This window comes from Drosophila kikkawai, chromosome 3R (assembly GCF_030179895.1).
Source record: "Drosophila kikkawai strain 14028-0561.14 chromosome 3R, DkikHiC1v2, whole genome shotgun sequence".
NCBI lineage: Eukaryota > Metazoa > Arthropoda > Insecta > Diptera > Drosophilidae > Drosophila > Drosophila kikkawai.
This window is the reverse complement of record NC_091731.1, coordinates 36,157,165-36,181,786: the sequence shown is the minus strand read 5'-3', so window position 1 is coordinate 36,181,786 and position 24,622 is coordinate 36,157,165. Positions and strand designations below refer to the sequence as shown.

The window sequence follows — 24,622 nt, the reverse complement described above, 5'->3', positions numbered from 1 at the left end:
GGGGGTCTGAATGATTTTTGCCCATCGTTCGGGGACAGAAACTAATAGGTATCGAGTTCCAGCTCTAAGGGACTTTAAATTTAGTCATCTTTAACATGAATGCTTAGCATTACATATTCCCTTTTCTAAAGCGAATGCTGCACAGCCATTACATATTTGTAAAGTAAGAAAGATAGCCCCGGGCTTGACTTCGATGAATGCGCGCTGCGAGATTGCTGCTGCACATTCGGCACTAATTACGGAGTCTGGCCCCGGGCACACGACCGCCTTGGCACACGCTCCAGCTCGGCTCCGTTCCGCTCTCTCAAAGGAACACGCCCGGCCCCGGCCTGGCCCGTCCCGGCATCATTTAAAAGTTATTAAGCACATATGCAAACAGACGAGGCAAAGGCAGAGCGCGTTCGAGTTGTCTCGAAGCCACGCTGTGTTTATCAAACCCGTGTGACGTAGATAAATATGCAGTGGGTGAATGGTGTGCCGCGGGTGCCAGCGGGGAGCTGCAGCATCGGCAGGACAGGGAGCGGAAACGTCGCTACACAAACAGAGAGACACTTATAGGAAAGGCACACACACAGACCCACAGCCACGCACATAAGAGCATTTCCGCAGGATAATAATAGGAAATAAGTAAGGCTTTAAGTTTAAGTAATTGTAATTACCAAAATATTTTAATTAGACAAATGAGGCTTTTTAATAAATTGTTATATTTAAATTATTATTAAGAAGAATTCTCTATTTAGTCAAACTTTGTGAAAGGAACTTTTTCATCTATTTATAAGATGGACATCAAATTCACAAGAATCTTCTCCAAATTAGAGATATTTAGAGAATATTAAATTCCATCAGCTTTTAAAAACATCTTTACATAGTGTATTTATTTTCTTGGAAACATCCTTATACCAAGCGAAGTCAATAAATTCTCATTTCGCTAGATGCGTGGAATATTTCACCTGCAAACAAAGTGTGCTCCTCGCTACTCCGCTCTCTCTCCGCAGACGCAATAATAAATACAAATAAAAACATGACGCATAAAGATTACAGTCACCGCAAGCGTACGAAGGAGCCAACTCATCCAGGTTCTTCCTTCCCCTCCTCTGTCCCTCCTTCCGTCCACACACTCTCAATCCAATCTATATTAAGTATACGCACCGTTTGAACCATGCATTTTAATGATGTCTCCGTTGCCCCTGGCTCGTCACCTAATCTTTCGCACTCTCTAAGGTGTGTGTGTGTCTGTGTGTGAAGGTAAATGTTCATTTATTTTAATTAGTATAGAGCTGGCTTGTCCTCGCTCCGACGGCTTCGATAGATCAAGGCAATTGGGTGGGCGGTGGATGTGGGTCTAAGGAAAAGCACCTTAGATACAGGGTGAGAATATTTTAAATTTGAATTAATTGGAATGATTCAAAAGGTGAGATCTATGAGAAATTAAACGGACTTTGTGTTTGGTTTTCTAGAATATAAATAAATAGGAATACTTTCCATATTTGAACAAATATTTTTCAAATTCTAAAGGAAGACTAATAAAATGTTTGCCTTATTTTTATGTGGTAAATATTATATTCTATATAAGCCACAGGAACTAATATAAATTTAGCAGAATTATAAAGAATATAAACCCCATTTATTATATTATATTTCTCTTTTTCCAGTGTATGTGAGCCAGTCTATTAAAAAATACATTACCTAGATAACCAGTTTCCCCACAGTGTGGAAAATCTTAAAAGTTATCTTAGAATTTATCTTTGAATTAATGAAAAATCAATGGCTTCCCCTGGAATTGATTTCTCAATCACCTTTATTTGGTGGCTCACTGATTGACTCTGAACTTCGTTGGGGAAATGACGATGGGGGAAACCGGGCTATATGCACTTTTAGTAAAGTCATCAAAGAGCTTGCCAGGCGGTTGTTAGGCAATTTCAAATGGCAAAGTTGACTTTTGCACTTGCACTTAGCCAACTTAGCCTGCTTCGCCGCTCTGCCCCCAACAGTCGCCACTCACTTACTGCAGCCACTCACTTTGCCGTGTTGACGGTGCCGAGTAAATATTTCCATTTATGGTCTTATACAGTTATTGAGCCAGCGACCACGTTCCCAGGCTACTTGACCTGGCCCGGTAGCCCGTTAGCTTGGTAGCCCGTAGCCCGTAGCCCGCACGCCCTGGCAACTAACAACTGCGGCAAAGCGGCAACGTCCCTGGCACGTTGCTAATGTGCATAGCCATTAAGTCAGAGCTGCGTGTTTTGTTTACGCAACGGCGTGCGCTTCATAACTTGATGCACTTGGAGAAAAAATGCAAAAAAGAGAAGATCTTTAAATGGTCTACAAAATGGAAGAAGTTAGTTAAGAAATTTATTGAAATAACCAAAGGAACCTATAAGCTTTAAGAGATTTTTAAGAGCTATCTATGAACCTAACAACTACTTAGTAACTTTTCCGCTCCCCTTTTTCGTGTGGTGTAAGAGGTTCGAGGAGCTAAACAATTTCCCAGCCATGCCATTCGACTGTTGCATGTTGCAGCTGACAGGTAGCCAAGGGGATGTGGAGCAGGAGCGGCAGAATATTACATTAAATCGTGGGGGTGGTGCCTGGGTGGGTTAACCTAACAACGCGGCCAAGGCAACAGCAATAACCGGGATGCGGAAACAAAACAAGCAGCATAAACAACACAACTTTATTCGAATCAAAGTAACCCGGCCACAGTCTCGAGACGGAGGCGAGGAAATGAAAATATCTTTCATCAAACGTTGTTAACAAATTGTGTATCCGTGTGCGTGTGTGTGGTTGTAAACGTGTGGTTCCGTGAGCCAAAAGCATCATTTCGAGGCATTCATATTTGCTCATAGACGGGCTGCCTGCCAGTTGGCACGGCCACCGTGCCCGCCCCCGCCTCCGAATCGTCGCAGTTGCAGCCGCAGCTGTTGTCCTGGGATACACAAAAGGATTTTCAGACGCCCAGAAGTAAACACGAGCGGCGAAACGAAAGCAACTGCACAGCGGCAGCTGAAATTGATTGAAAGAACAACAAAAACGGAAAGGTGGTTGCGCATCCGCCGGGTTGGCTGCCAGGCGAACTAAGAAATACAACGAAATCAAGGTAAACGTTTGATGTGCAGGAGGCGGCCAGCAAACAAGCAAAGAGAGCAAGCAAAGGAGCCGCAACCAGGAACAGAAACAGAACCCGCCAACCACGCACAAACCACTTACACAAGGACCTATTCAAATAAGCCACGACCAACTCTCTTCCGGCCAGAAAATGTCGCTCGATGCCACCTCCGCTTCGGGAAGCACGGCACACGTCTCGACAACCTCCATAAGCAACGATGAGCCCCGCGTCGTCTGGTTGAAGACCATCATTGCCAATCAGCTGGGCGTCTTTGATCCCATCTATGTGAACACCCTGATACGACAGAATATGCCCTCCGTAGAAGACTTCTTCCAGCGTCGCTACGAGTCACAGATCAACCTGCCTTACGTGGTCATGTTCTTTTGGCGCACCTTCTATGACAAGCTTATAGAGGAGGAAATCACAGTGCTGGAAGAGGTGCCCCGGCCATCAAAGACCTTATTGCCCGAGAAGAAGGGCAAGGGCAAGAAGAAGGGCGATGGCGGCCGGATGGCAGGTGGCAAGTCTACCGGCAAGGCGGCTGGAGCAGCAGCAGCAGGAAAAGGACGCAAGAAGGGTGGCCAGGATGCGACCAACGAGAATGAGGCAGCTGCCCCAGCGAGTGGCGATCAAGAGCACAACGAGGAAGCCACATATACAGGCGGCGAGACCACAGATGCCGAGGTGGAGGGCGAGATGGAAGGCGAGGAGGAGGCCACCGTTGCTGGCAGTGCCAAGAGCTCAGCTCGATCAAGACGTGAGTAGAATTGATGACCCGGTACAGTTTCTTGACGATATGAATTGATTCAATAATTGAATAATATTAAGAGGGTTTTATAATATCCATAAAGTATGAAAATGTAAGGGGCGTTATTATTAACACTACCTATAATTTAATGGGTTTATTGGATAGATTTTGAATATTTATTAACTACATTTTTTAACAGAAATAAGTACCGGGACTTAGACTTGCCTTTACTGTGTTTTCCCACATACATAACACACACTTTAAACACACTTTTCACTAATTTTTACAGCCAGCTCCGATACGGAAAACGGTAAATATGATGCATGGCTGTACGAGATTTCCTTTGTGCCTGTCCAGAAAAAGATTTTAATTTCAAAGTTTTAGTTTCTGCCCCCTTTTGTTCCTCCTCCATTTCACTCGCCATTCTCCAGTCTTAGCGATGCATAAATTTTTAGCCCGTCCAAACTTAATATCAAACGAAAATCTTGGTCCACACTTTGATTCGCGCTGCCCACTTCACATCATAAATATTTATGGGCCTCATTTTCGTTGGCCCAAGCTGAAATTCGTTTCTTTTGTAACTTTTAATTTGAAACTGCTCGGCGGAAGGAGCCGCAGAGCGGCAGAGCGTCAGCGGAGCCAACTCATTTGATTCCGCATTGCCTGTCCCAGAGATAGGAGCAAAGTTTCGCCGGCTCATTCATTGCATTCAAATGGAGAAGCCAGAGCTAGTTGCCACAATGCAAATTCCACCGCCACTGCACTTTGTTCCGTCCCATCAATCTCAATCACAATCACAGTCGTAATCGCGGCGCTCCATTCGCCAGCTTCATTTTGACACGCCCATTTCGCACCCCGCTAATGCACCGCATCCTGCCTCCTTTTCTCCCGCCAAAAGGAGGCCGCAAGAAGAAGAAGGCGCCCAGCTATGTGCCGGTCTACGTGGAGGTGAAGGTGAGCACAGAAGACGTTCTTAACTGAAAGAAGTTTTTAGCCAAGCAAATTCAAATTCAAATAAAAATAAAATAAATCTCTAAACATAATAATAAATTACAGAAACTTGTACCTGCGTATGTGAAGACGCCACAACTGCACTGCCACTTTGGGGAAATGCAGTCCGAGGACCTCGACCCAAAAATAAAATACGTCTACATAACAAGGAAGGAAAGAAGGGAGATTCGTAAGTAGAACTTAAAATTAAAAAAATATTAAAATAAGATATGGAATTAAAAAAAAAGAGAAACTAGAACCTTTATTCAAAAAGAAGGGAAAATAACTTAGGCCAAAGTTAGCTTCCTAGCTTCAAAAAATGTTTCTAAAATTTCTAGAACGCCGAAAATATTCTTTAAAAGATTCCAGTTCAAACGCTTTTATGGCTTCTCTTTTATAACCCATCAATTTTGTCATCCTTGTAATTTGTAAACCTTAATGTCCTTTCAGCGTGGTTCGATGATGTACAGAGATGCTTTGCGGAAATGCCGCTGTACTTCCTGATTGGCACTGTGCGAGGGTCACTTATCAACTCACTGCGCGACGACTTAAACCTGGTAAGCCTCCAAGGTCCGGAGACCCGGACAGTCCGCCGTAATCGGACATTAAAAGACGCATCAGTAATTCGGCGAAAACCAAAATCACTCAAATTTGCACCCGATTCGCTCATTTCACACACCATAAACCGTTGTTTAATCAATCAACGACTTTAAGGCCATCTCCCATTGTTTCAAGCCTTCTCACTCGTCCAACCATTCGTCCGCTTGTCCTTCCCGGATGTCCTTCCCCCGTCCCGGGGTCCATTCTCCAACCGCAAAAACAAAATGTTGTGACGAATTGTAATTAATTCCCGAAACAAGGCAGTCATCTATCAAAATGCCCGCTGTGCCGCAAGATTTTTCCGCTTCACTGAGCGGCTCTTGAAGCTTTGGCGGTTGGATTTTCTGGTGTTTCGGGCTGGGAGGGGTGTTTTTAGGGGGCGTGGCATCACGCCTACTGAACCGAGCCTTGAGCGGTGACCGCCAACGCAAATTGCTTCATCATAGCCCCCGAAAATGGTCTGCGGTTTCCATTAGGCTGCCGCCCAAGACGCGGCCTTGCGAATTCTGCGGTCCGCTGCCATAATATTAGCTTAGCATGAAAATAAATTGGAAAATTTTTGCCCAAAACTCTGTTTTTTCGGGCAGGCGAATCAATTAGAAAGTCTGCACAGACCGCAAGGCCCGCAGCCCCAGGCACTCCAACTTTGATTCCATTGTACATATGCAACACCATCTCCATTGCAGGTTTACAGCAAAGCCATTCAATATCAATTTCGCGAACCGGCCACAGCGGACAGCCAGCAAATGGACAGTTATGAGGGGCAAACTGGTGGCAGCGGCGGCGGAGCGGGCGATGCCGGCGAGGATATATCCAGCGAGGCCAAGGAATCGGGACCGGGTCTATTGGAGCTATCCAAACCATCGGAATTTCGTTTGAGAGCGCTTAAAGAACAAAAGTATTTAACTTTTAACAAAGGCAGGACGAGCGGCATTCGCTGCTCCGCTGGCTTCCAGCCCCCTTCCTCCGATTGCAGATACGTGGAGCGCTGTTGGAGGGCTGCTGCTACTCCCGCGCTTTATTGGTTTCCAACTGCCGGAGTGGAGAGAGTGACTGGCTCCGATTGTGAATGTGGGCTTTCTTTTTTCTCCGGCTCCGGCTCCGGCTCCCTTTCTGTTTCATTTTTTCCTCGATTTTTTTCGGTGCAAATTTTCTGTTTGCCTTTGTTTTGCGTTTATCGCTGGTTACCATCGCAGCAGCCACAGTTGCCTTTTTTATCCTGCCGCTCCTGCAGAACCCTTTTCGCACATAAATTACAGCGCATCCGATAAGAAATTTTTATTTTTAATCGGATTTCATGCTACCATCAGTGGCGCGGCGCCACCATCGCCGTTGTCGTCGCTCTGTGTTGTCTTCTGGCCATTTTTCCATTTGTTTGGCAGGCAGCATTTATGGCACATCCTGGCGCGCCTCATTCATCCTTGCATTGGCCTCTCATTGCCGCCTCGCGAATGGCGAATGCCACTTGACCGTAACTGTTAAAATTTTCCCCCTTTCATTTCGGGTTTATTTTATTTTTTCTTGCTGTTTTCGCTTTTCGAGCCTCTGCAGATTAAAAAATGCCAACGTAGTCGGAGCCCGGAGCCGGAGCCCGAAGCCCAGAGTTGGGTCCTTCCTTGTCGACGCCCGTGTCCAGCGGAGTAGCCTTTGTAACGCTTTGTTGTCCGGAGGCCCCTCGTATTTGGTGCTCATTTTGCTTATCGGAGGAGCCTTTCATTACGCTTTGTGTTAATTTTGCATGCCGGCCGCCGTTAATTGTGTTTGTTTGTTTATTTGCCACTCCTTCTGCTCCTTTTTTTGTTCTGCGGCAGGAAGAAGAAGGAGATGGAGGCGGCGGCCAAAAAGGCGAAGGCCAAGAAGCCGGAGGCACAGCCCGAGGAGGAAGAGGAATCCCAGGGAGATGCTGTGATTGCGGCCCACTTGTCGTCCTCCGAAGAAGAAGGTAAGTGCATAAATCAATCAAAAAGGGAGTACTTTTTATCATAAATTTTGGGAAAAGAATTTTGTTTATCTTTTATAATTTTAAATCAATTTTACAGTTCATTTTAAAAAGGATTAAACAATTATTAATTATATTTGTTTTATTTATTTGCAGTCGTAGTCAAGGCCGAGAAGCTGACCATCGCCCAGCGCTGGGAGAAGATGCTCAGCGAGACAAAGGCCAAGGTGGAGGCCGAGCATGCCGCCGAGGAGGCCACACCGCCGCGCATTACGCCCATCCAGAGGCGGATACTCCAGGAGATCGAGGACTTCCAGAGCGAAATCACGTGGACCATCAACCACATCGTCTGGGCATTCAGTCTGCCCTCGTCCTACATACTGCCAGGTCAGGAGGAGACCGAGTTCGAGGACGCCATCATCCGGGTGCCCGTGGACCCGAAGAGGATGGATCTGGTGATAACGTACACCCAGCAACAGCTGGAGGAGGTGGTCGACGGCTGGATTAAGTACCTCAAGAAGACCATGAAGGCCCTGACTGACGCCAAGCTGGACGACTTTACGCCGATGGCCGAGTACCGCTATTGGCACAAGATGGAGGTGGAGCTCTACGGAACGCTGGAGCAGCTGAAGACGGAGTTTGTGCTGGCCGTGCTGCAGCGTTTGGAGGACGACAAGTCACCGGTTTTGGTCGAGTGGCAAAAAATTCTCGAGACAACAGAGGCCAGGTTCAAGTTGGCCAAGGAGAACTCCGATTATCTGGGCACCATTACGGATTATCTGGAGGTGAGTATTGTATTTATTATTATTTTGGGTTATATACTTATACTTAGTTTTCCTTAATTTTGAAAAGTTTAATGTTACTTTAATTTTGTTCCTTCATTTCGAAAATGTGTAGATTAATAATTGCCAAATGACAGTTAAATTTGACATATCGAAAATTAGCCACAGTGTTGTAGAAACATTACTGCAACCCTGAAGTACAGATTTTTATTTTATTAGAAAATCATTAAACAATATACCAGTTTATTTTTATAGTTATTTAATTATATTAAGAATAAGAAAATATATTAGTTATATTATTCTATTGTTAGTAAGCCCTTTAGTTTAAACAAATCTACTTATGATATATTTAAGAAAGGTTAGAATTTTGATAGTTTTCCGAACTTTGCAACACTGGTTCGCCAAGTAACTTATCGTTTTCGGAACCGGAAACCAGGGTCTCTATAATTTATCGATTTACAAGTTAACGCCAGATTATTTTATATATCTTTTTATTCTCCCTAATTATAGAAAGTGCGCAGCTATGAGAGCTTCAAAATGGTGGTGCTGCAGATACCCAATATCATGGTGGGTCTGCGGCACATCTGGACCATGTCCAGCCACTTTTGCCGCGATCCCGAGATGCAGGTCCTGCTCTGCCAGATCTCCAATGTCTTTGTCCAGAAGGTGAAGGGCATCATCAACTTTGAGAATATTTTTAAGTAAGTAAAACGCAGAGTCTTATTTGTACTATTTATTTACTTTTTGATCTTATTTTACAAACAGATACTCCGCCACATACACCCACGAAACGGCCACCAACTGCGCCAACCTGCTGCGCTGCTGGAAGCAGGCCTACAAGCTGAGTCGCCAGCACATCGAGGACTCGGGGGCTGGCTCCCGCTGGGAATTCGACAGCGTGGCCCTCTTCAACGAGGTGAATCACATCCACCGCGTGGCCGTGGACATTGCCTATGTGGGAAGAGTGTTTGTCCAGTATGAGAATCTCTTTGGGCACCGGCTGAAGGCCTGCATTGGGGACCCCTCGATAGTGGACAATCTGATGCGCAAGGTATACCGCATGCTGGACGATCTGATCAAGAGCGTGGACTATGACATGTTCAGGCCGGGGAACTGGGAGAACTGGGAGTACTCGCTGGAGCAGTTCAACAAGCGGCTGGAGAGCGTGGAGAATGAGGCCAAGAACGTGATTGACCAGAGCATCAACTCGTTGCTGTCCTCGGAGAAGGGTCTGGACCTAGTCATCAATGCCATGAACATCGATACTAGGCAGGCTCTGCAGGAGTTTGTGGCCACAAAGCATGAGAATCTCCTGCGCTTCTTTGTGACTGAGATTAATACCGTTGACCGGGTTTTTACGGTGGGTTTGAGTATCTTTACTTTTCATGATTGCAATATTAATATGTATTTAATATCTACAGAAACTGAAAAAGAGCCCGCCCATGGCCAAGCACCAGCCGGCCAAGATTAGTGCCATATTTTGGACACGCTTGCTGGGCAAGAAGCTTAAGACCTCCGTGCTGGCATTCAAGCGGGTGGAGGATGAGCCGGCCATTGCCAACAGCTTCCTGAAACGCACCTCCTTCAAGCAGTACTTCGAGCTGATGACCACTATGTTCCAGTTCGAGAAGGTTCTCTTCGATAACTTTATACAGAATGCCACCTACATGGTGAACACAGCGAACCGCTCCAACATCCTCAGCATTGGCATATGCAAGGAGGCCACAAGTGGGTTTTAGTGCTAATAATTTGATGATAGAGAATAACTCTTGCTAATGTGACCCACAGTGAACTACATTTCCGAGTCCATCCAAACCTTAAAAGCCAAGCCACGGGAAACTATGAGCGGCGGTGATGAGCCTCGCAAGGCACCAAGCCTGAGATCCGAAGGCTCCGAAGGCTTTAGTGTCTTTAGCTCTATAGAGTCGGCCAGTCAGTCCGGATCCTCGTCAGAAGACGATGCCCTGCTGGTGGGCGACACCTCCCAGAAGAAGCTGATGTGCCGCATCAACAAGCTCACCGTGCTGGTGGCCATGATCATGTGGATGGTGAGCAACACCCGGAAGGCCAATAGGCAGCTTCAGGAGTGCATCAACTTTATAAAGTTTGTCAAGGACAAGAGACCCAAGGATGTCACTGCCTTTGATAAGCACTGCGTTAGGAGCTGCGAATGTAAGTCTTGGTATACCGGAAACTATCCATCTACCTACTGTTGCTTTTTTGTTCTTTTTTCTAGTGCTCCAACGAGCCGAGTCCCAGTACCTGTTGCCCATTTGGCGCGAGCTGGTTGGCGACAAGACCCTTATCGAGTTCGACATGGACTTCAGGGTGAACCTTAAGCGGGAGGTGTTCGACACCCTGTTTGAGGCCCAGCAGTTCGAGCACCTGGGCTTCACGCTGCCCGCGGTGCTGCGCACGGCGATCATGAAGAAGGAGCTGCTCTTTAAGGACTACGAGCGAATGACCCAAGTGATCGATCGGTACAAGGCGATCATCAATAACCTGTCCATTTCCGAGGTGATCTTTCTGCGCGGCCACATCTACGACACGGAACTCTTCATCCAAATGGGTGTGGGTCGGTACACCTGGACGTCCTTTAACATTGGCAAGTTCTGCGATCAAATCAACTCTCAGCTGCGCAAGCTCACGTCCATAGTGTCCCAAATCAACTTCATTCGCCTCGATCTGCGGTCGCGCATCGATATGATCAAGAGCTTCAACCTGTTTAATTTGGATGAGGAAATGGTGGTGGACAGCGGCGAACCGCGCGCCTCACCATCGGAGAGCATTCAAGACCGAAAATCCATGCAGAGATTTAAATCGGCGACTGGCGAGAGTGTGACGGTTTTTACCGTGGAAAAAGAGGCCCAGGCCGAGGAAAAGGGGGAACATTCATGCGGCCAAAAGGTGTATCCCTGCCAGGACTACTTTGAGATCCTGGAGGCTTCGCGGAATCGCAAGGCGGCGCAGATGAAGAAGCTGTACGACTCCCTGGGTCCGGTGCTGATCAAGCTGGAGAGTCTGGTGCTGGGCACATTTTCGGGCCGATCGGACCGCATGAAAACCTACTACGAGTACTGGGAAGAGGAGACCTTCAAGTGCATTGTCGAGTGAGTAAAGGTTGCGAGATGTAAATATTACCTCGTAAATGAAATCCCTTTTGGCAGCATGACCTATGCCAATCTAAAGTGTTATATTGGCCGCCTCCTCTCGGATCAACCCATGTTCGAGGTGAATGCGGCTTTGCTGATGTCGGAGATTGTCCTAGAGCCATCGGTGCAGGAGCTGCAGCACACTATTGTGAGCGCCTGCAAGGATTATATATCGCGGTGAGTTGAGGGGAAATTAAACCAAGCGCAGCTTTAACTTGAACTCATTCAGCTTGAGGATCTTTACGCGCTGGATGACCAGCACTTGCATAGCCGTTCCTCCGGTGGAAATGGGCAAGCAGTTCAAGTACAACTACACCTACTACGAGGACGTTATCCAAATAAAGTCCATTGTGGAGCTGGTTATAAATATCCACGAATTGGCCATACGAATCGCCGGTGAGGCCAAGGGCTTTGTATCCCAGTGAGTATATAGTTATCCATCAAGTCATAGAGATTAAGACATCACCTTGTAGATTCCGCAAGTACTTCAATCTGTGGGCGTACGAGAAGAGCTTCATATGCCAAAAGTTTGTGGAGAAACAGGTGACGCTCATGGAAATCGATGAGAAATTTACATTTTACTCGTCCATCGTGGAAACCCTGGACACCCTGCCCAAGTACCAGGACGTCAAGTGTGTGCGCATAAATTTGCAGCCATTGCTGGATAGCATAACGCAACATGCCAAGGACTGGTGCACCACGCTGGGCGAGGAGCTGCTGCGCCATGTCAACGACAACATGAGGGCAATGCGTAACGAAATCAAAGTGAGTCCTGGACCCAGCTAGCTAGATTTTCTCCCACTAATCTGTGCAAATCTGCGGCAGACCCTTAGCCTGAATCTCAACAAGACCACACGTGAGCTGGAGGACTTCAAGCTGGTCATGCAAACCATTGCCACAGTGCAGTCGACGACGCTGACCAACGAGCAGAAGATACACGAAATGCAGGAGACATTCACCATTCTGAGCGAGCATACGATATTGGTGAGGCAGGATTTAAAATTTCTCTTTCGGGTAGCTGCATTTTCCCCCAAAATCCAATCCTCCTAAGAGCCCCACATCCCCTCGGTTTAATGACAGTTGCTTAAGTCTGCCACCAATGACGCTTATTTGTGTATTCAAATGAGCAGTTTTACAAAAATCCCATCGGAATCCCGTCCGAACTGCGACTGCCGCTGTTTCTATTTCTGTTTACATATGCATATTTGGCGGTCGGTCTGGCAGGACCATTTGGAAATGGCTTTCCGCTTTCCGCTTTCGGCGGACTCCCCACAAATGGTTACGTAAATGCAGCCAGACCAGAGTCCAGATTAGGACCCAACCAAACAGAGCAGCCAACTCCTACGTCCTGCGTGCTGGCCTTTTTGGGTCTGCTCCCTTCCGTTCGCCCCGTTACGGTCCGTTCATTTATTGATGGCATTCCGTTGCGGCGGCGACGTCGCTTAGCTTTGGCCAGACAAAACGGAATTAACTTGCATTTTATATAAATTAATGAACGAATGAATGCAAGCAGCCAGGCACAGAAACACAGCGGCAGATACAGATATGGTCGTTGAAATAGTTTTAAGTTATTTATACTTTAACATTTTATTTAAGGGATTTTTGAAAGAGATTTAAAGATAAAAAAAAGCAATCTTATAGCGTATACCTTCCCTTAGATTTTACATTTATTTAATATTTTAATAATAACTCTATAGTTTACCCTCACCTTCTCTTAGCTTTTAAACATTTAAATTTCCATTTTAAATTTATTTAATAGTTAAACTTGATATTTTACCCTCACCTGTGCGTATTGGCATTGCAAATGCTGCAAAGGCCAAATGAAAATTTATGCGGTGTCGGCCCTGAAAGCTTTAACAGTGCTATAGTTTTTTTTCTCTGTGGACTCTGAGGGTTAAGGGCTGTGGGTTACGGGTTACGGGTTACGGGTCGTCGGATTAAGGGGGCGGACCCGCCCGAACACCACGCTTCGCTGGTCGTTAGTGAATTTCGGCACTTTTCATGATTATTATTTGCACTCAGCGGTAATTGAAGGGCACCGACTGCCTTTGCTTAATTTTTATGTGCGTTTCACTTATTTGCACTCGGTATTCAATTCCCCAACTCCCATTGCAGTTCCCCTACGAGGATTTGCTGATGGCCCACCACCTGGAGAAGCGTTGGAAGCGGCTGTTCCTGTCGGCCCTGTACCGCTCGGAGAAGCTGCAACCAATTAAGCAAAAATTCGCCGACATGACTTCCGTTGAAATCGATGAATTCTGCGATGATGTAAGTTGTCAGAGAAAGGGGATGGTCCTCGGGCAATGGGATTAGTCCTGCCGACTTTGCATTTCCGCTATTTTGCGTTCTTTCTCTGCAATTCTGTTTTGTTTCCTCCCATTATTATTTCCTTTCAATGGCATTTTAATTGGATTTTTCCGCGCGCTCAACCATTATTGTCAATTGTTAGCGGCGGCGACGACGACGACGTCGGCGCTGTCGTCAGCGCAAAATGAATTAACTTGAAGTGTTTATCATTTGAATTAGGACGCAAGACGGATGTGGTGGGGTGGCCGCGTATCCTGCTCCTGCACTAACCGGCTTTCTCTTCTCTTCCTTTAGCTGGGAGACTTTATCAAGGATTATGATGAAAACGGCCCAGGATCCGTGGGTCCTGAGCTGGAGCGCGGCGTGCGGCTAATGGATCCATATGGTCAGAAAATAGCCGAGCGGGAGGCTCGTCGGGAGGAGCTGGCCAATGCGGAGCGACTCTTCGACATGCCCATGGTGGACTACCATGAGTTTTCGCGAGTGCAAACCGAGTATGAGGGTCTAGAGCAGGTCTATATATAACAAATATCATCCAGAAGATCACTTCAATTTGTATGTTATATCCCATCCCTACAGCTGTACAAACTGTACAAGGCACAGAAGTTCGCTCGCGAGGGCTGGGGCAAGACCCTGTGGGCCGACCTGGATCCCAACGTGCTGACCGAGGGCGTTGAGAGCTATCTGAAGGAGTTCCGGAAATTGACCAAGCCGGTAAGCGTCTTCAGGGGGAAAACTTTGCCAATTAAACAAAGTTTTCGGCCTGCTTGGATTTTCATAAAATTACAGACGCCTCAGAACAACAAAAGCAGAGTACTTTTGAACTGTGAACTCGCCATGAAAGGCGTTTCACGAAGGCTTTGTTTATGCTTGAAGCATGTTGGGACTTTTCGAAAATATTACACAATTTTGAAATACTAGAAAAAACTCAGGGGTTTTTAGGTTGAATTTCTTACCCAACTAGCTTGACCTTTCATATTTAAATACTTTTGCTGGGTATCGCACATTCCTTTACCCCGACTTTATGGTCATGCCTCGAGCTTTACTTAAACAAGAAATGTGAATTTTCTGGCCACGCCTTGCAGCGACAGAATTTTGCACCTAAACTGATTATGACAAATTGATTTATTTACTTCACTAACAAGTTTTTGAGGAATTTCGCTGGCCGGGCCAAAAGTTTGTTGCAGTCGAAAAGTTTTCGCCTTTCGCCCATACCAAATGAAGTGGGCGTGTTTCCCCTGGGACTGGGATTGGAACTGGGATTGGGAAAGGCATTTCAGCTAGGTAGTGAGACCCGGCAGAGGGAAAGATTAGTTTGGCAAATATTTCAAAGCGCTACGATTAATATAAATAGCGGCGAGGATGCCAACAAATTTGAATATAATCACACGGCACACGCACATATTTTAATGCAGTTTTATCTGTGCATAATTTCGGCTGGCAGCACAACAGAGGCCCTAAAGCAAACTACTGAAAGGCTCTACATAATCAGCGTCCTAAAATGTAAATCAATTTGTTCAATATTGAAAATAATTAAAATGCCAGCGGGATGCAGCACTTTTCCCCTCTCCTCGAGTCCGGCCATCGACTTGTTGACAGTCCTGTGTTGCCGTTGCTGCTGTTGTTGCCATTCAATTTATGTCCCTGAATGGGTCCGGAGTGCCATGCATTTTCCATAAGCAAACAAACGGACAGCCCGACATGCAAACAGAATGCGCTTTTTGGCCAACAGCAACAGCAACAGCGATGGCAGCGGGCAGCTAAAACACAACCGAAACCAAAAACCACCGGCCACAGGGACGCACGTTCGTCATAATTCAAATGGGGACGCAACCGCAGGCGGCAACCACATTATTGTTTCAGCTGATTTTGAGCAGCTAACTAACCGTGCCCCCAATTCCCGACAGGTGCGCACCCTTCCAGTTGGCGGGCAGCTGGAGATTCACATGAAGCAGTTCAAGGGCACCGTGCCCCTGATGGTGAGCCTCAAGAACGAGGCCCTTAGGGAGCGCCATTGGCTGCAGTTGATGGAGAAGACCGGCCAGTATTTCGACATGTCACCGGCTCGCTTTACGCTGGAGAACATGTTCGCCATGCAGCTGCACAAGTACCAGGACATTGCCGAGCAGATCCTCACCAATGCCATCAAGGAGCTGCAGATCGAGCGCGGTGTTCAGGCTGTGGTGGAGACCTGGGCGAACATGTCCTTCAAGACGTTTAAGCACTACAAGGGCGCTGAAGATCGCGGCTGGGTGCTGGGGCCGGTGGATGAGATCATGCAGATACTGGAGGATAATGCCATGAATCTGCAGTCAATGGGAGCAAGTCAGTGAGTATTTCCCATTCTTAAATTTCTATCCTAGTTTGGCTAACTCCTTTTAACTTCTAGGTTCATTGGTCCCTTCCTGGAGACTGTAAACAAATGGGAGCGCACCTTGGCCCTCATCTCGGAGATCATTGACGAGTGGCTGCTGGTCCAGCGCAAGTGGCTCTACCTGGAGGGGATTTTCATAGGCGGCGATATACGCACCCAGCTGCCGGAGGAGGCGCGGAAATTTGATGACATTGACAAGGCATATCGCAGGGTGAGAACTACACAGAACCTTGGATTCGCGAATTGGCAATCCTTGCTATTTGCTTATTCTGGTTGCTTGGGTTTTGGGTATTAGGTATTTGGAGAAGCCGAAGGCCAGAATACACACTTAGTGTCTGCTACAATTTATTCGAGTTGATTTAATGTGTGCCGACAATATGGCGACTCCTTACTTAACGGTAAACATAATACGCATGCAAACGACTGCTTTTGTGTATGCGTAATTGTGTTGCCGCACACACACACACACACATCACTGGTTTGGAATCACACGCGTTGTGGCACACATCACACATACGCAACGTAAGCCGAAGCTGTGTTTACAAACGCCAAGCACTTTCACCTTCCACTACTGCCTGCTTCCCAAACCAATCTGCTTGGTTGTGCGAGTGTGGATAGGTTTGAGTGTGTGTGTGTTTGTGCCAGGCGCTTAGCTTCACTTAACCTTGCCAGCCACTGGCTTCGTTCGTTTGCTTTACGTTTCATTTGTAACATTTGCCGCCATATTTGATGCCATTTGTGAAATGATTTATTATTTTGATTTGCTCTCGACATTCGTGTTAAGTTCCCAATACCCTCAAGTAGGAGAGCTACTCCTGCTCGACTTGACAGGCTTTAGGATCCTTAAACTGTAGTGCCATTTAAAGCCCCCCAATTTGTAGTTGATTGTTTAGTTTGTTTTCCAAATTGACAGATTTATTGATTGTTATTGTATATATGTATATGGCATAAATTTTAGTTTGTAGTTGGAGCAGAAATGATTATTTGATTATCTTATTATTCCATAAATTAGAAATCAATTAGGAGGATATGAAATTATGGGAATTTATTGAAAATTATTTATAATTAATATTTTGAATTACATTTTAGGATTGTATAATTGTTATTTATTGTTCTAATAATTTTTCCACACTTTCTAGTCTCTTGATCTATTTAAATTTGTATAAATATATATGTATATATTTTTAAAGAGCATCTTAGATGCAGCCTTACCCCGATTCAACCTCTCTCCACTTTCCTCTAATATGTTTGATTGTATTTGGGTTGGTCGTTGCGCTCATTGCTCTTCATAATAATTTACTGCCTTGACTGGCGCTGCCGCTCACCACTCACCACTCACCACTCGCCACTTCCTGCTTCCTGATTCATCTTCCTCTTCCATTGCAGATCATGGTCGATTGTGCCAAAAATCCGTTAGTGGTGCCATTCTGCTCAGTTCCCGGCCGCTTACCGGAAATACAAGGTCTGGGCATTGGCTTGGAAAAATGTCAGAAGTCGTTAAACGAATATTTGGACTCGAAACGCCGCATTTTTCCGCGTTTCTATTTCATATCCACCGATGAGCTGCTCTCCATCCTGGGCAGCAGCGAGCCATCTGCAGTGCAGAACCACATCATTAAGGTGGGTACCGCTTCAAGTTCTTGTGGGCGGCGTTTTCGGTTTTTCGGGTATGGATTTTGGGTGTGGATTCGGTGGCTTGGTGTGACAACAACAGATTTGCCAAACTGCCAGTGACATTATTTTTATGTACGACGGGGCGTGTGTGTGTGGAGAAGCCACTTGCCATAAAAGTTAATGTCACTGTTTATTCGTTCTGGCCAATGTCCACGGCGGAAATTACACCAATTTCTGCAGCACATGCATGGGCACAGACCCCGGGTCGGTCGGAGGTCTTGGAGCGGTGGTAAATTTTTATGAATTTATTCGGCTTATAAATAATATTTCTCCGCATCCGCACTCTCATTGATTTTGCAATTTTCATTTTACTTGCCGCCCGCAGATGTACGACAATATCAAGTCGCTGCGCCTGGTCAAGGAGGGCAGCCAGACGATTGTTACCGCCATGATTTCCAGCGAGGGCGAGGTCATGGAGTTCCGGCGAAGCGGTAGGTACCGGGCCAGGCCAATCCAGCATCCACGCACTGATTGCCAATTTTAAAATTGAACTTTTTTATGGCAATATTGTCTGCTGGCTGGCACTGACTGCCGGTGCTGACTGGCCTGACTGGCCTGACTGGCCCGCCTGAATCTGGCCAATTTCTTTTAATTAATTTGAAGCCAGTTGGCATCGGCATTGGGCATCAGCATGGCTGGAGATGATTGCTTGTTCTGCTCTTATTGCCCCGTCCCGCATTTTATTGTTGTTGTATACACTTATTGATATTGGCAACTGGGGTTTATTTATGCGGTTATTGTCTTTTCCTTTCTCCCATCTCCCATCTCCCAGCCCGGGCGGCGGGTCGCGTGGAGTACTGGATGAACGATGTGCTGGACGAAATGCGTCGCTCCAACCGCTTCATAAACAAGACGGCCATCTACGACTTTGGCACAGATCTGCAAATTGCAAGGTAAGTGCCACCGTCAGCTGGGCATAAAACATATTTTATGCCTCCTGCTCCGGCTTCGGCTCTTGTTCCGGCTCCTTTCATTCGCATCCTTCGTCCCTGGGCGGAGTGACACTTCGGCAGCCAATTCCTTTTATGGCCGGCGATTTACATTGCGGCATTCGAACTGAGCGCTGAGCCAGTACCCACTCCTGCCCTCGGACTGTATAATTTTGTCATTTCGCGCGATTTATTATTTTGTTTAAGCCGTGGAGCGCACGGCCGGGCATATTTATGGCCAATTGTATTAAATTGACAGTCATTGGGCACTTTCGATTTTCCTTTGACTCTGTTTTTGTTCTCCAGGCCCGACTGGCTAATGAACTACCAGGGCATGGTGGGCCTGGCGGCCAGTCAAGTCTGGTGGACCGCCGAGGTGGAGGAGGCCTTTGACCAGGCCCAGAACCATGGCAACATGCGAGCCATGAAGGATTTTCTGGCCAAGAGCAACTACCAGATTGAAGAGTTGGTCTTGAAGGTGCGCTCCAATTTGTCGAGGAATGATCGACTCAAGTTCAAGGCCCAGTGCACCGTGGATGTCCATGCCAGGGACATCATCGACAACTTTGTGCGCGACAATGTCCTGGACGCCGCCGAGTTCAGCTGGGAGAGCCAGCTGCGCTTTTACTGGGTCAAGTTCTATGACAACCTGCACGTTCTGCAGTGCTCAGGCAGCTTTGACTTTGGATACGAGTACATGGGTCTGAATGGCCGCTTGGTCATTACTCCGCTCACGGATCGCATCTACCTGACCATCACGCAGGCTCTGCTCATGAATCTGGGCGGAGCCCCAGCAGGACCTGCTGGCACGGGTAAGACTGAGACCGTCAAGGATCTGGCCAAGGCCATGGGCTTGCTCTGTGTGGTCACCAATTGTGGCGAGGGCATGGACTACCGAGCGGTGGGCACCATTCTCTCGGGTCTGGTTCAGTGCGGCGCCTGGGGATGCTTCGACGAGTTCAACCGCATCGACATCTCGGTGCTTAGTGTGATATCCACGCAGCTGCAGACCATAAGGAACGGTTTAATAAGGAAACTGGAAAGGTTTATGGTGGGTTTGAAAATTTTACTTCAAAGGGAATTTTAAATAAATTGTTTTTTCAGTTCGAGGGCGTTGAGATCAAGCTGGATCCCAAGTGCGGTGTCTTTGTGACCATGAATCCTGGCTACGCTGGCCGCACAGAGCTGCCCGAGTCTGTGAAGGCCCTCTTCCGCCCGGTGACCTGCATCAAGCCCGATCTGGAGCTGATCTGCTTAATCTCCTTATTCTCCGATGGATTCCTTACGGCCAAGGTGCTGGCCAAGAAGATGACCGTGCTGTACTCCCTGGCCCAGGCTCAGCTGTCCAAGCAATGTCACTACGATTGGGGTCTGAGATCGCTGAACTCCGTGCTGCGAATGGCGGGCGTGATGAAGCGCCAGTCGGAGGATCTGCCCGAGGCCGTGGTGCTGATGCGGGTGCTGCGCGACATGAACTTCCCCAAATTCGTGTTCGAGGATGTGCCACTGTTCCTGGGACTCATCAAGGATCTGTTCCCGGGCATTGACTGTCCGCGTATCGGCTACCCGGACTTTAATGCTGCCGTGCGTCATGTCCTGGTCAACGATGGCTATGTCCTGCTGCCCGATCAGGTGCGTCCCAGTGTCCTGTGTCCCTGTGTCCTGCCCTGTCACTGCCGTGTGTGTTGTGTGTGTGTGTGTGTGTGTGTGTTGACAGTGGCAACAAACCATAGTCGGCCATGTCACTCTTCCGGTCGTCACTTTGACACTTTGTAAATTGCGCCATGTCGCATAATCGCAAATGAAGGAAATGTTACAAAGCATTTTGCCCGGCTGGCCGGCCCCACATCCAATTTCAACTTTGCCCTGCTCCGCAGCCTGAGCTCTGACAATTTTCACTAATACAATTTTCCATTTCTTGTACTCTCTCTCTCTCTCTGCCCTCCTCCATCTACGCCGTTCACGGACTCCTGGCAAAATCCTTGCCACTTTCATCAAACAAAATGTTGGCCCATCGCCCGCTCGGCTCCTGCCGGAAATGGACAACTGCTGGACATGCGATGTCACCCTGCTGGCCATGCTTACGCTGCTGCTTCTGCTCCTGCCCTCGCTTTTGGTCCTGCTGGGCAACATCATTTATGACAACTAAATCCCAACAACGGTAACGCCTTCGCCCTCACCATCGCCCTCGGCAGGAGGACAAAGTAGTGCAAATGTACGAGACCATGATGACCCGACACTCGACCATGTTGGTGGGCCCAACAGGTGGCGGGAAGACTGTCGTCATAAATGCCCTGGTCAAGGCGCAGATCTACATGGGCCTGCCCACCAAGTGCATTGTGCTTAACCCCAAGGTAAGTGGGCCCTCTGAACCATCCCCTAAATCCACCCAGGCGCACAAATTGCCGCCCCCTGCGAGCGCTTTTAGTTTCCTCTTATTTTGCAGTCCGCTTTCTTGTCCGGCTTGTCCTTTATGAGCTTTAGGGGCAGGTCCTTTGCTCCGTCCTGTCTTCAAATTGCACTTCTCTCGCTCGCTTTGTGTCCCTGTGTGTGTTTTCGCATTTCGTTTTTGCAAATGTGAGATGTTAAGTGCTTGTGAAATTGTTCAATTGCTTGGCCTGTAATTAGTTGAGTTGCAATATTGGAACGCCAGGATACGAGCAATTCCCAGGCAATCAAACTTCAATCCAAGCATTTGACCATTGGCGAAGCATCTGCTAGAAAGTTTTTCCTGCCTGGCTTATTATTATATTTTCCCCTTGGCAGGCCTGTTCTGTCATTGAATTATACGGATATTTGGACATGGAAACGAGGGATTGGATTGATGGATTGTTTTCAAATATATTCCGTGAAATGAATAAGCCGATCGAGCGTGAGGTAAGTGAGAGTCGTTTTTGGGGTGGGATCAGGAAGGGAGCCAGACACCTGGGCTCACCTGGGGGGTTCAGAAAAAATGGAGTCGTGCCAGTCCCACGTGAATTAAAGTGCTGCATCAGCGAATCCGAATCCACCAGCATCCCGGCTCTGTATCATTTTGGCTGGTGGCTCCTCAAATGCAGGTGCTTGGTGGCGCACCGGCATCATTCATGCGGAAATCGCGTTCGTAAAGTAATAAGCCGGGATTGCATAACCACCAGTTTCGGGGTATATGCATTTCTTTGAAAAGGATTAAATAATTTATAAAAATATTTAATTATAATTTTAATTTAAAAATCTGGGTAGAGATAAAGCATTTACGTTTAAAGTTTAGTCAAATATAATTTTTCAGATCATTAAAGGCTGTTTTTTGACTTTATGAAATATTATAATAAATAGTATATACTTTTAATATATTTCTTAAATAAAATTCATTACTTATAAAAAGTTTCCAACCTTTAAAGACAAATTAAATCATTAAAACAGCTTTAAAGAGATCTAGGGTTTTGCGATTTCGGCTTGCCTTTTTTTACTATACCGACTGCTGCCCTCCTGTCCTCGCGTTTGAACCCATTTATTCGGCTCTGCAGGGTAATCATTCGTGGGTGGCAGGGTGGCAGTCACTCCGGTGACTCCGGTGACAGGCGTTGTGTAACGCACTTAGGCTAATGCAACCCCACACCATCTCCATTTACTTCCCCACCGCAGGAGCGACGCTATGCCTGCTTCGATGGCGATGTGGATGCCCTGTGGATCGAGAACATGAACTCTGTGATGGATGACAACAAGCTGCTGACACTGGCAAACGGCGAGCGCATCCGTCTGGAGAACTACTGCGCCCTGCTCTTCGAGGTGGGCAACCTGAACTATGCCTCGCCAGCGACGGTCTCCCGTGCCGGCATGGTGTACGTCGATCCCAAGAATCTGCGCTACAGTCCGTACTGGCAGCGCTGGGTGCTCACACGGCCGGAACCGCAGCGCGAGCTGCTCAATGACTTTTTCGAGAAGATCATAAACCAGGCGATAGGCTTCATCCTGGAGGGTATTGACGGGACCACACAGGGCAATCCCCTGAAGCTGGTCATCATGCAGACGGACCTCAACATGGTCACGCAGTTCTGCAACCTGTACGACGCCCTGCTGCCCAACTTCGGGCCCGGGGACGGCAAGAACTTCGATGAGCCGGTGCCACAGGTGTACAACACGGACACGCTGGAGTGCTGCTTCCTGCAGGCCGTCTACGGCTCCATGGGCGCCTGTCTGCTGGAAAAGCACCAACTCATATTCGATGAGTTCATGAAGCGCATTTCCGGTTTCCCGCTCGTGCAGGACACGCCGGAGAATCCGGCCGGCGGCGGACAGTTTCCGCAGAACAAGCCGTCGCTGTACGACTACTTCTGGGACGTCAAGGAGAACGTGTGGAAGGCCTGGGAGTGGGTGGTGCTGCCGTACACGCACGACCCGGCGGTGAAGTTCAGCGAGATTCTGGTGCCCACGGTGGATAACACGCGCATCAATCGGGCCCTGGCACTCATGAGCGATGTGAGTATTGGGCGGGCACAGTGGGTGCCTGTGTGGGAATGTCATTACTCCTGTTTCCGGGATGCCTTATTAATGTTTGTCCCTATTTCGGTTTGCAGATCAAACGACCCGTCCTGCTGGTGGGCGAGGCTGGAACATCAAAGACGGCCACCATCATGCAATATTTGCGCAATCTCAATCCGACTACCAACGTAATTGAAAAATCTCTCGCACAAACATCGCGTTGACTAACATGGCGTTCCCTTTCGCTCCTTTCGCATCCCTTTCAGGTCATACTCAATATTAATTTTTCATCGAGAACCTCGTCGCTGGATGTGCAGCGAACTCTGGAGGCGGCCGTAGAGAAACGCACCAAGGATACGTACGGGCCACCGATGGGCAAGAGAATTGCCTGCTTTATTGATGACATGAACATGCCGCAGGTGGATGAGTGAGTGTCCTCCGTGTAGTGGTAGAGGTAATGGCTGGAAGATGCTGACGAACTCTCTTTCTCTCTCTGTTTCCTTATACAGCTACGGCACCCAGCAGCCAATTGCCCTGCTGAAGCTGTTCTTTGAACGCGGCGGAATGTACGACCGCGACAAGGATCTCAACTGGAAGAAGTTTAAGGACCTGACCTTCTACGCTGCCATGGGCACCGCGGGCGGCGGTCGCAACGAGGTGGATCCACGCTTCATCAGCATGTTCTCCACCTACAACATCGTGTTCCCCAACGATGAGTCCCTCATTCAGATCTACTCCTCCATTTTCAAGGGCCATTTGAAGTTCGTGAAGTTCCAGGACCGCTTCATGCCCATTGCCGATATGATTGTCAATATGACTTTAAAGCTGTTCAAGGTAAGTACTTGCGACACGCCCATATATACATACATATTTATCAGACTCTGGTTGAGTTCATTTGAATATATAAAGGCACACCTTGACTGCATTCTGTGTAAATTCAGTTGAAGAAATCAATTCCACACTGAATAATGCTTTAAGGCCTCTCACAAATTTTATGAAATTCGATTTACATATGCAAATAACGACAATTTTTCATAATCTGCTTTGCCTTGCCCGGTGCCCTGTGCCCTGTATCCTCTGCCCCTCTGTCTGTACAATGGAACTGGGAATTATTCAATGGTCTTTAATGCACTGCGACGTTGAGCTCCGCTTCGCTTCGTCCTCTCCATCGTTCTTGTTCTCAATCGTGGCTGCTCCATTGCTTTTTCGAGTGCAACTCAGTGCCGTAGTCGGAGCCTCACACCACTTCGCCGAAGCCTCTCCACTCGGCGGCACTCACAATGGTCACCCGCCTCGACGGCTGCCTAGTTGACTGTATCTGTATCTGGGCCTCGGCCCCAGGATGTACATATCTCCGTCTGCCTGGCTGGGTGCTGGGAGCCGGCTGCTGGTTGCCTATCTTCGCCGGAATATCTTGGCCGGAGCGAAATTTGATTATGTTCAAGTATTGAACTGTGGATGGCTCTTTTTCGGAGCTGCAGTGGTGGGCGTGGCCGGGGCTGGGCCGAAGGCATTAGTTTATGGTCCTTTTAACAATTGTTGACACTAAAATATTATCGC

At 47.5% G+C, this 24,622-nt stretch overlaps 1 protein-coding gene across 1 annotated transcript in view; it reads left to right on the top strand.

The window, feature by feature from the left end:
- The first annotated feature begins 2,706 nt into the window (after nucleotides 1-2,706).
- Nucleotides 2,707-24,622, top strand: part of Dhc98D (Dynein heavy chain at 89D) — a 32,502-nt gene continuing 10,586 nt past the window's right edge. Inside the window, exons 1-32 of the mRNA XM_017182422.3 lie at nucleotides 2,707-3,863; nucleotides 4,753-4,808; nucleotides 4,911-5,034; nucleotides 5,295-5,401; nucleotides 6,131-6,342; nucleotides 7,256-7,386; nucleotides 7,540-8,168; nucleotides 8,676-8,866; nucleotides 8,931-9,525; nucleotides 9,587-9,893; nucleotides 9,954-10,337; nucleotides 10,402-11,275; nucleotides 11,333-11,494; nucleotides 11,547-11,738; nucleotides 11,791-12,082; nucleotides 12,143-12,301; nucleotides 13,433-13,585; nucleotides 13,919-14,137; nucleotides 14,204-14,338; nucleotides 15,532-15,953; nucleotides 16,014-16,209; nucleotides 17,385-17,618; nucleotides 17,998-18,103; nucleotides 18,445-18,565; nucleotides 18,908-19,652; nucleotides 19,706-20,233; nucleotides 20,797-20,955; nucleotides 21,368-21,478; nucleotides 22,226-23,059; nucleotides 23,158-23,250; nucleotides 23,329-23,489; nucleotides 23,572-23,896. Of these exons, the coding sequence (XP_017037911.1) occupies nucleotides 3,257-3,863; nucleotides 4,753-4,808; nucleotides 4,911-5,034; nucleotides 5,295-5,401; nucleotides 6,131-6,342; nucleotides 7,256-7,386; nucleotides 7,540-8,168; nucleotides 8,676-8,866; nucleotides 8,931-9,525; nucleotides 9,587-9,893; nucleotides 9,954-10,337; nucleotides 10,402-11,275; nucleotides 11,333-11,494; nucleotides 11,547-11,738; nucleotides 11,791-12,082; nucleotides 12,143-12,301; nucleotides 13,433-13,585; nucleotides 13,919-14,137; nucleotides 14,204-14,338; nucleotides 15,532-15,953; nucleotides 16,014-16,209; nucleotides 17,385-17,618; nucleotides 17,998-18,103; nucleotides 18,445-18,565; nucleotides 18,908-19,652; nucleotides 19,706-20,233; nucleotides 20,797-20,955; nucleotides 21,368-21,478; nucleotides 22,226-23,059; nucleotides 23,158-23,250; nucleotides 23,329-23,489; nucleotides 23,572-23,896 (9,564 nt within the window). The 5' untranslated portion in view covers nucleotides 2,707-3,256. The remainder of the gene's footprint in view (nucleotides 3,864-4,752; nucleotides 4,809-4,910; nucleotides 5,035-5,294; nucleotides 5,402-6,130; nucleotides 6,343-7,255; nucleotides 7,387-7,539; nucleotides 8,169-8,675; nucleotides 8,867-8,930; nucleotides 9,526-9,586; nucleotides 9,894-9,953; nucleotides 10,338-10,401; nucleotides 11,276-11,332; nucleotides 11,495-11,546; nucleotides 11,739-11,790; nucleotides 12,083-12,142; nucleotides 12,302-13,432; nucleotides 13,586-13,918; nucleotides 14,138-14,203; nucleotides 14,339-15,531; nucleotides 15,954-16,013; nucleotides 16,210-17,384; nucleotides 17,619-17,997; nucleotides 18,104-18,444; nucleotides 18,566-18,907; nucleotides 19,653-19,705; nucleotides 20,234-20,796; nucleotides 20,956-21,367; nucleotides 21,479-22,225; nucleotides 23,060-23,157; nucleotides 23,251-23,328; nucleotides 23,490-23,571; nucleotides 23,897-24,622) is intronic.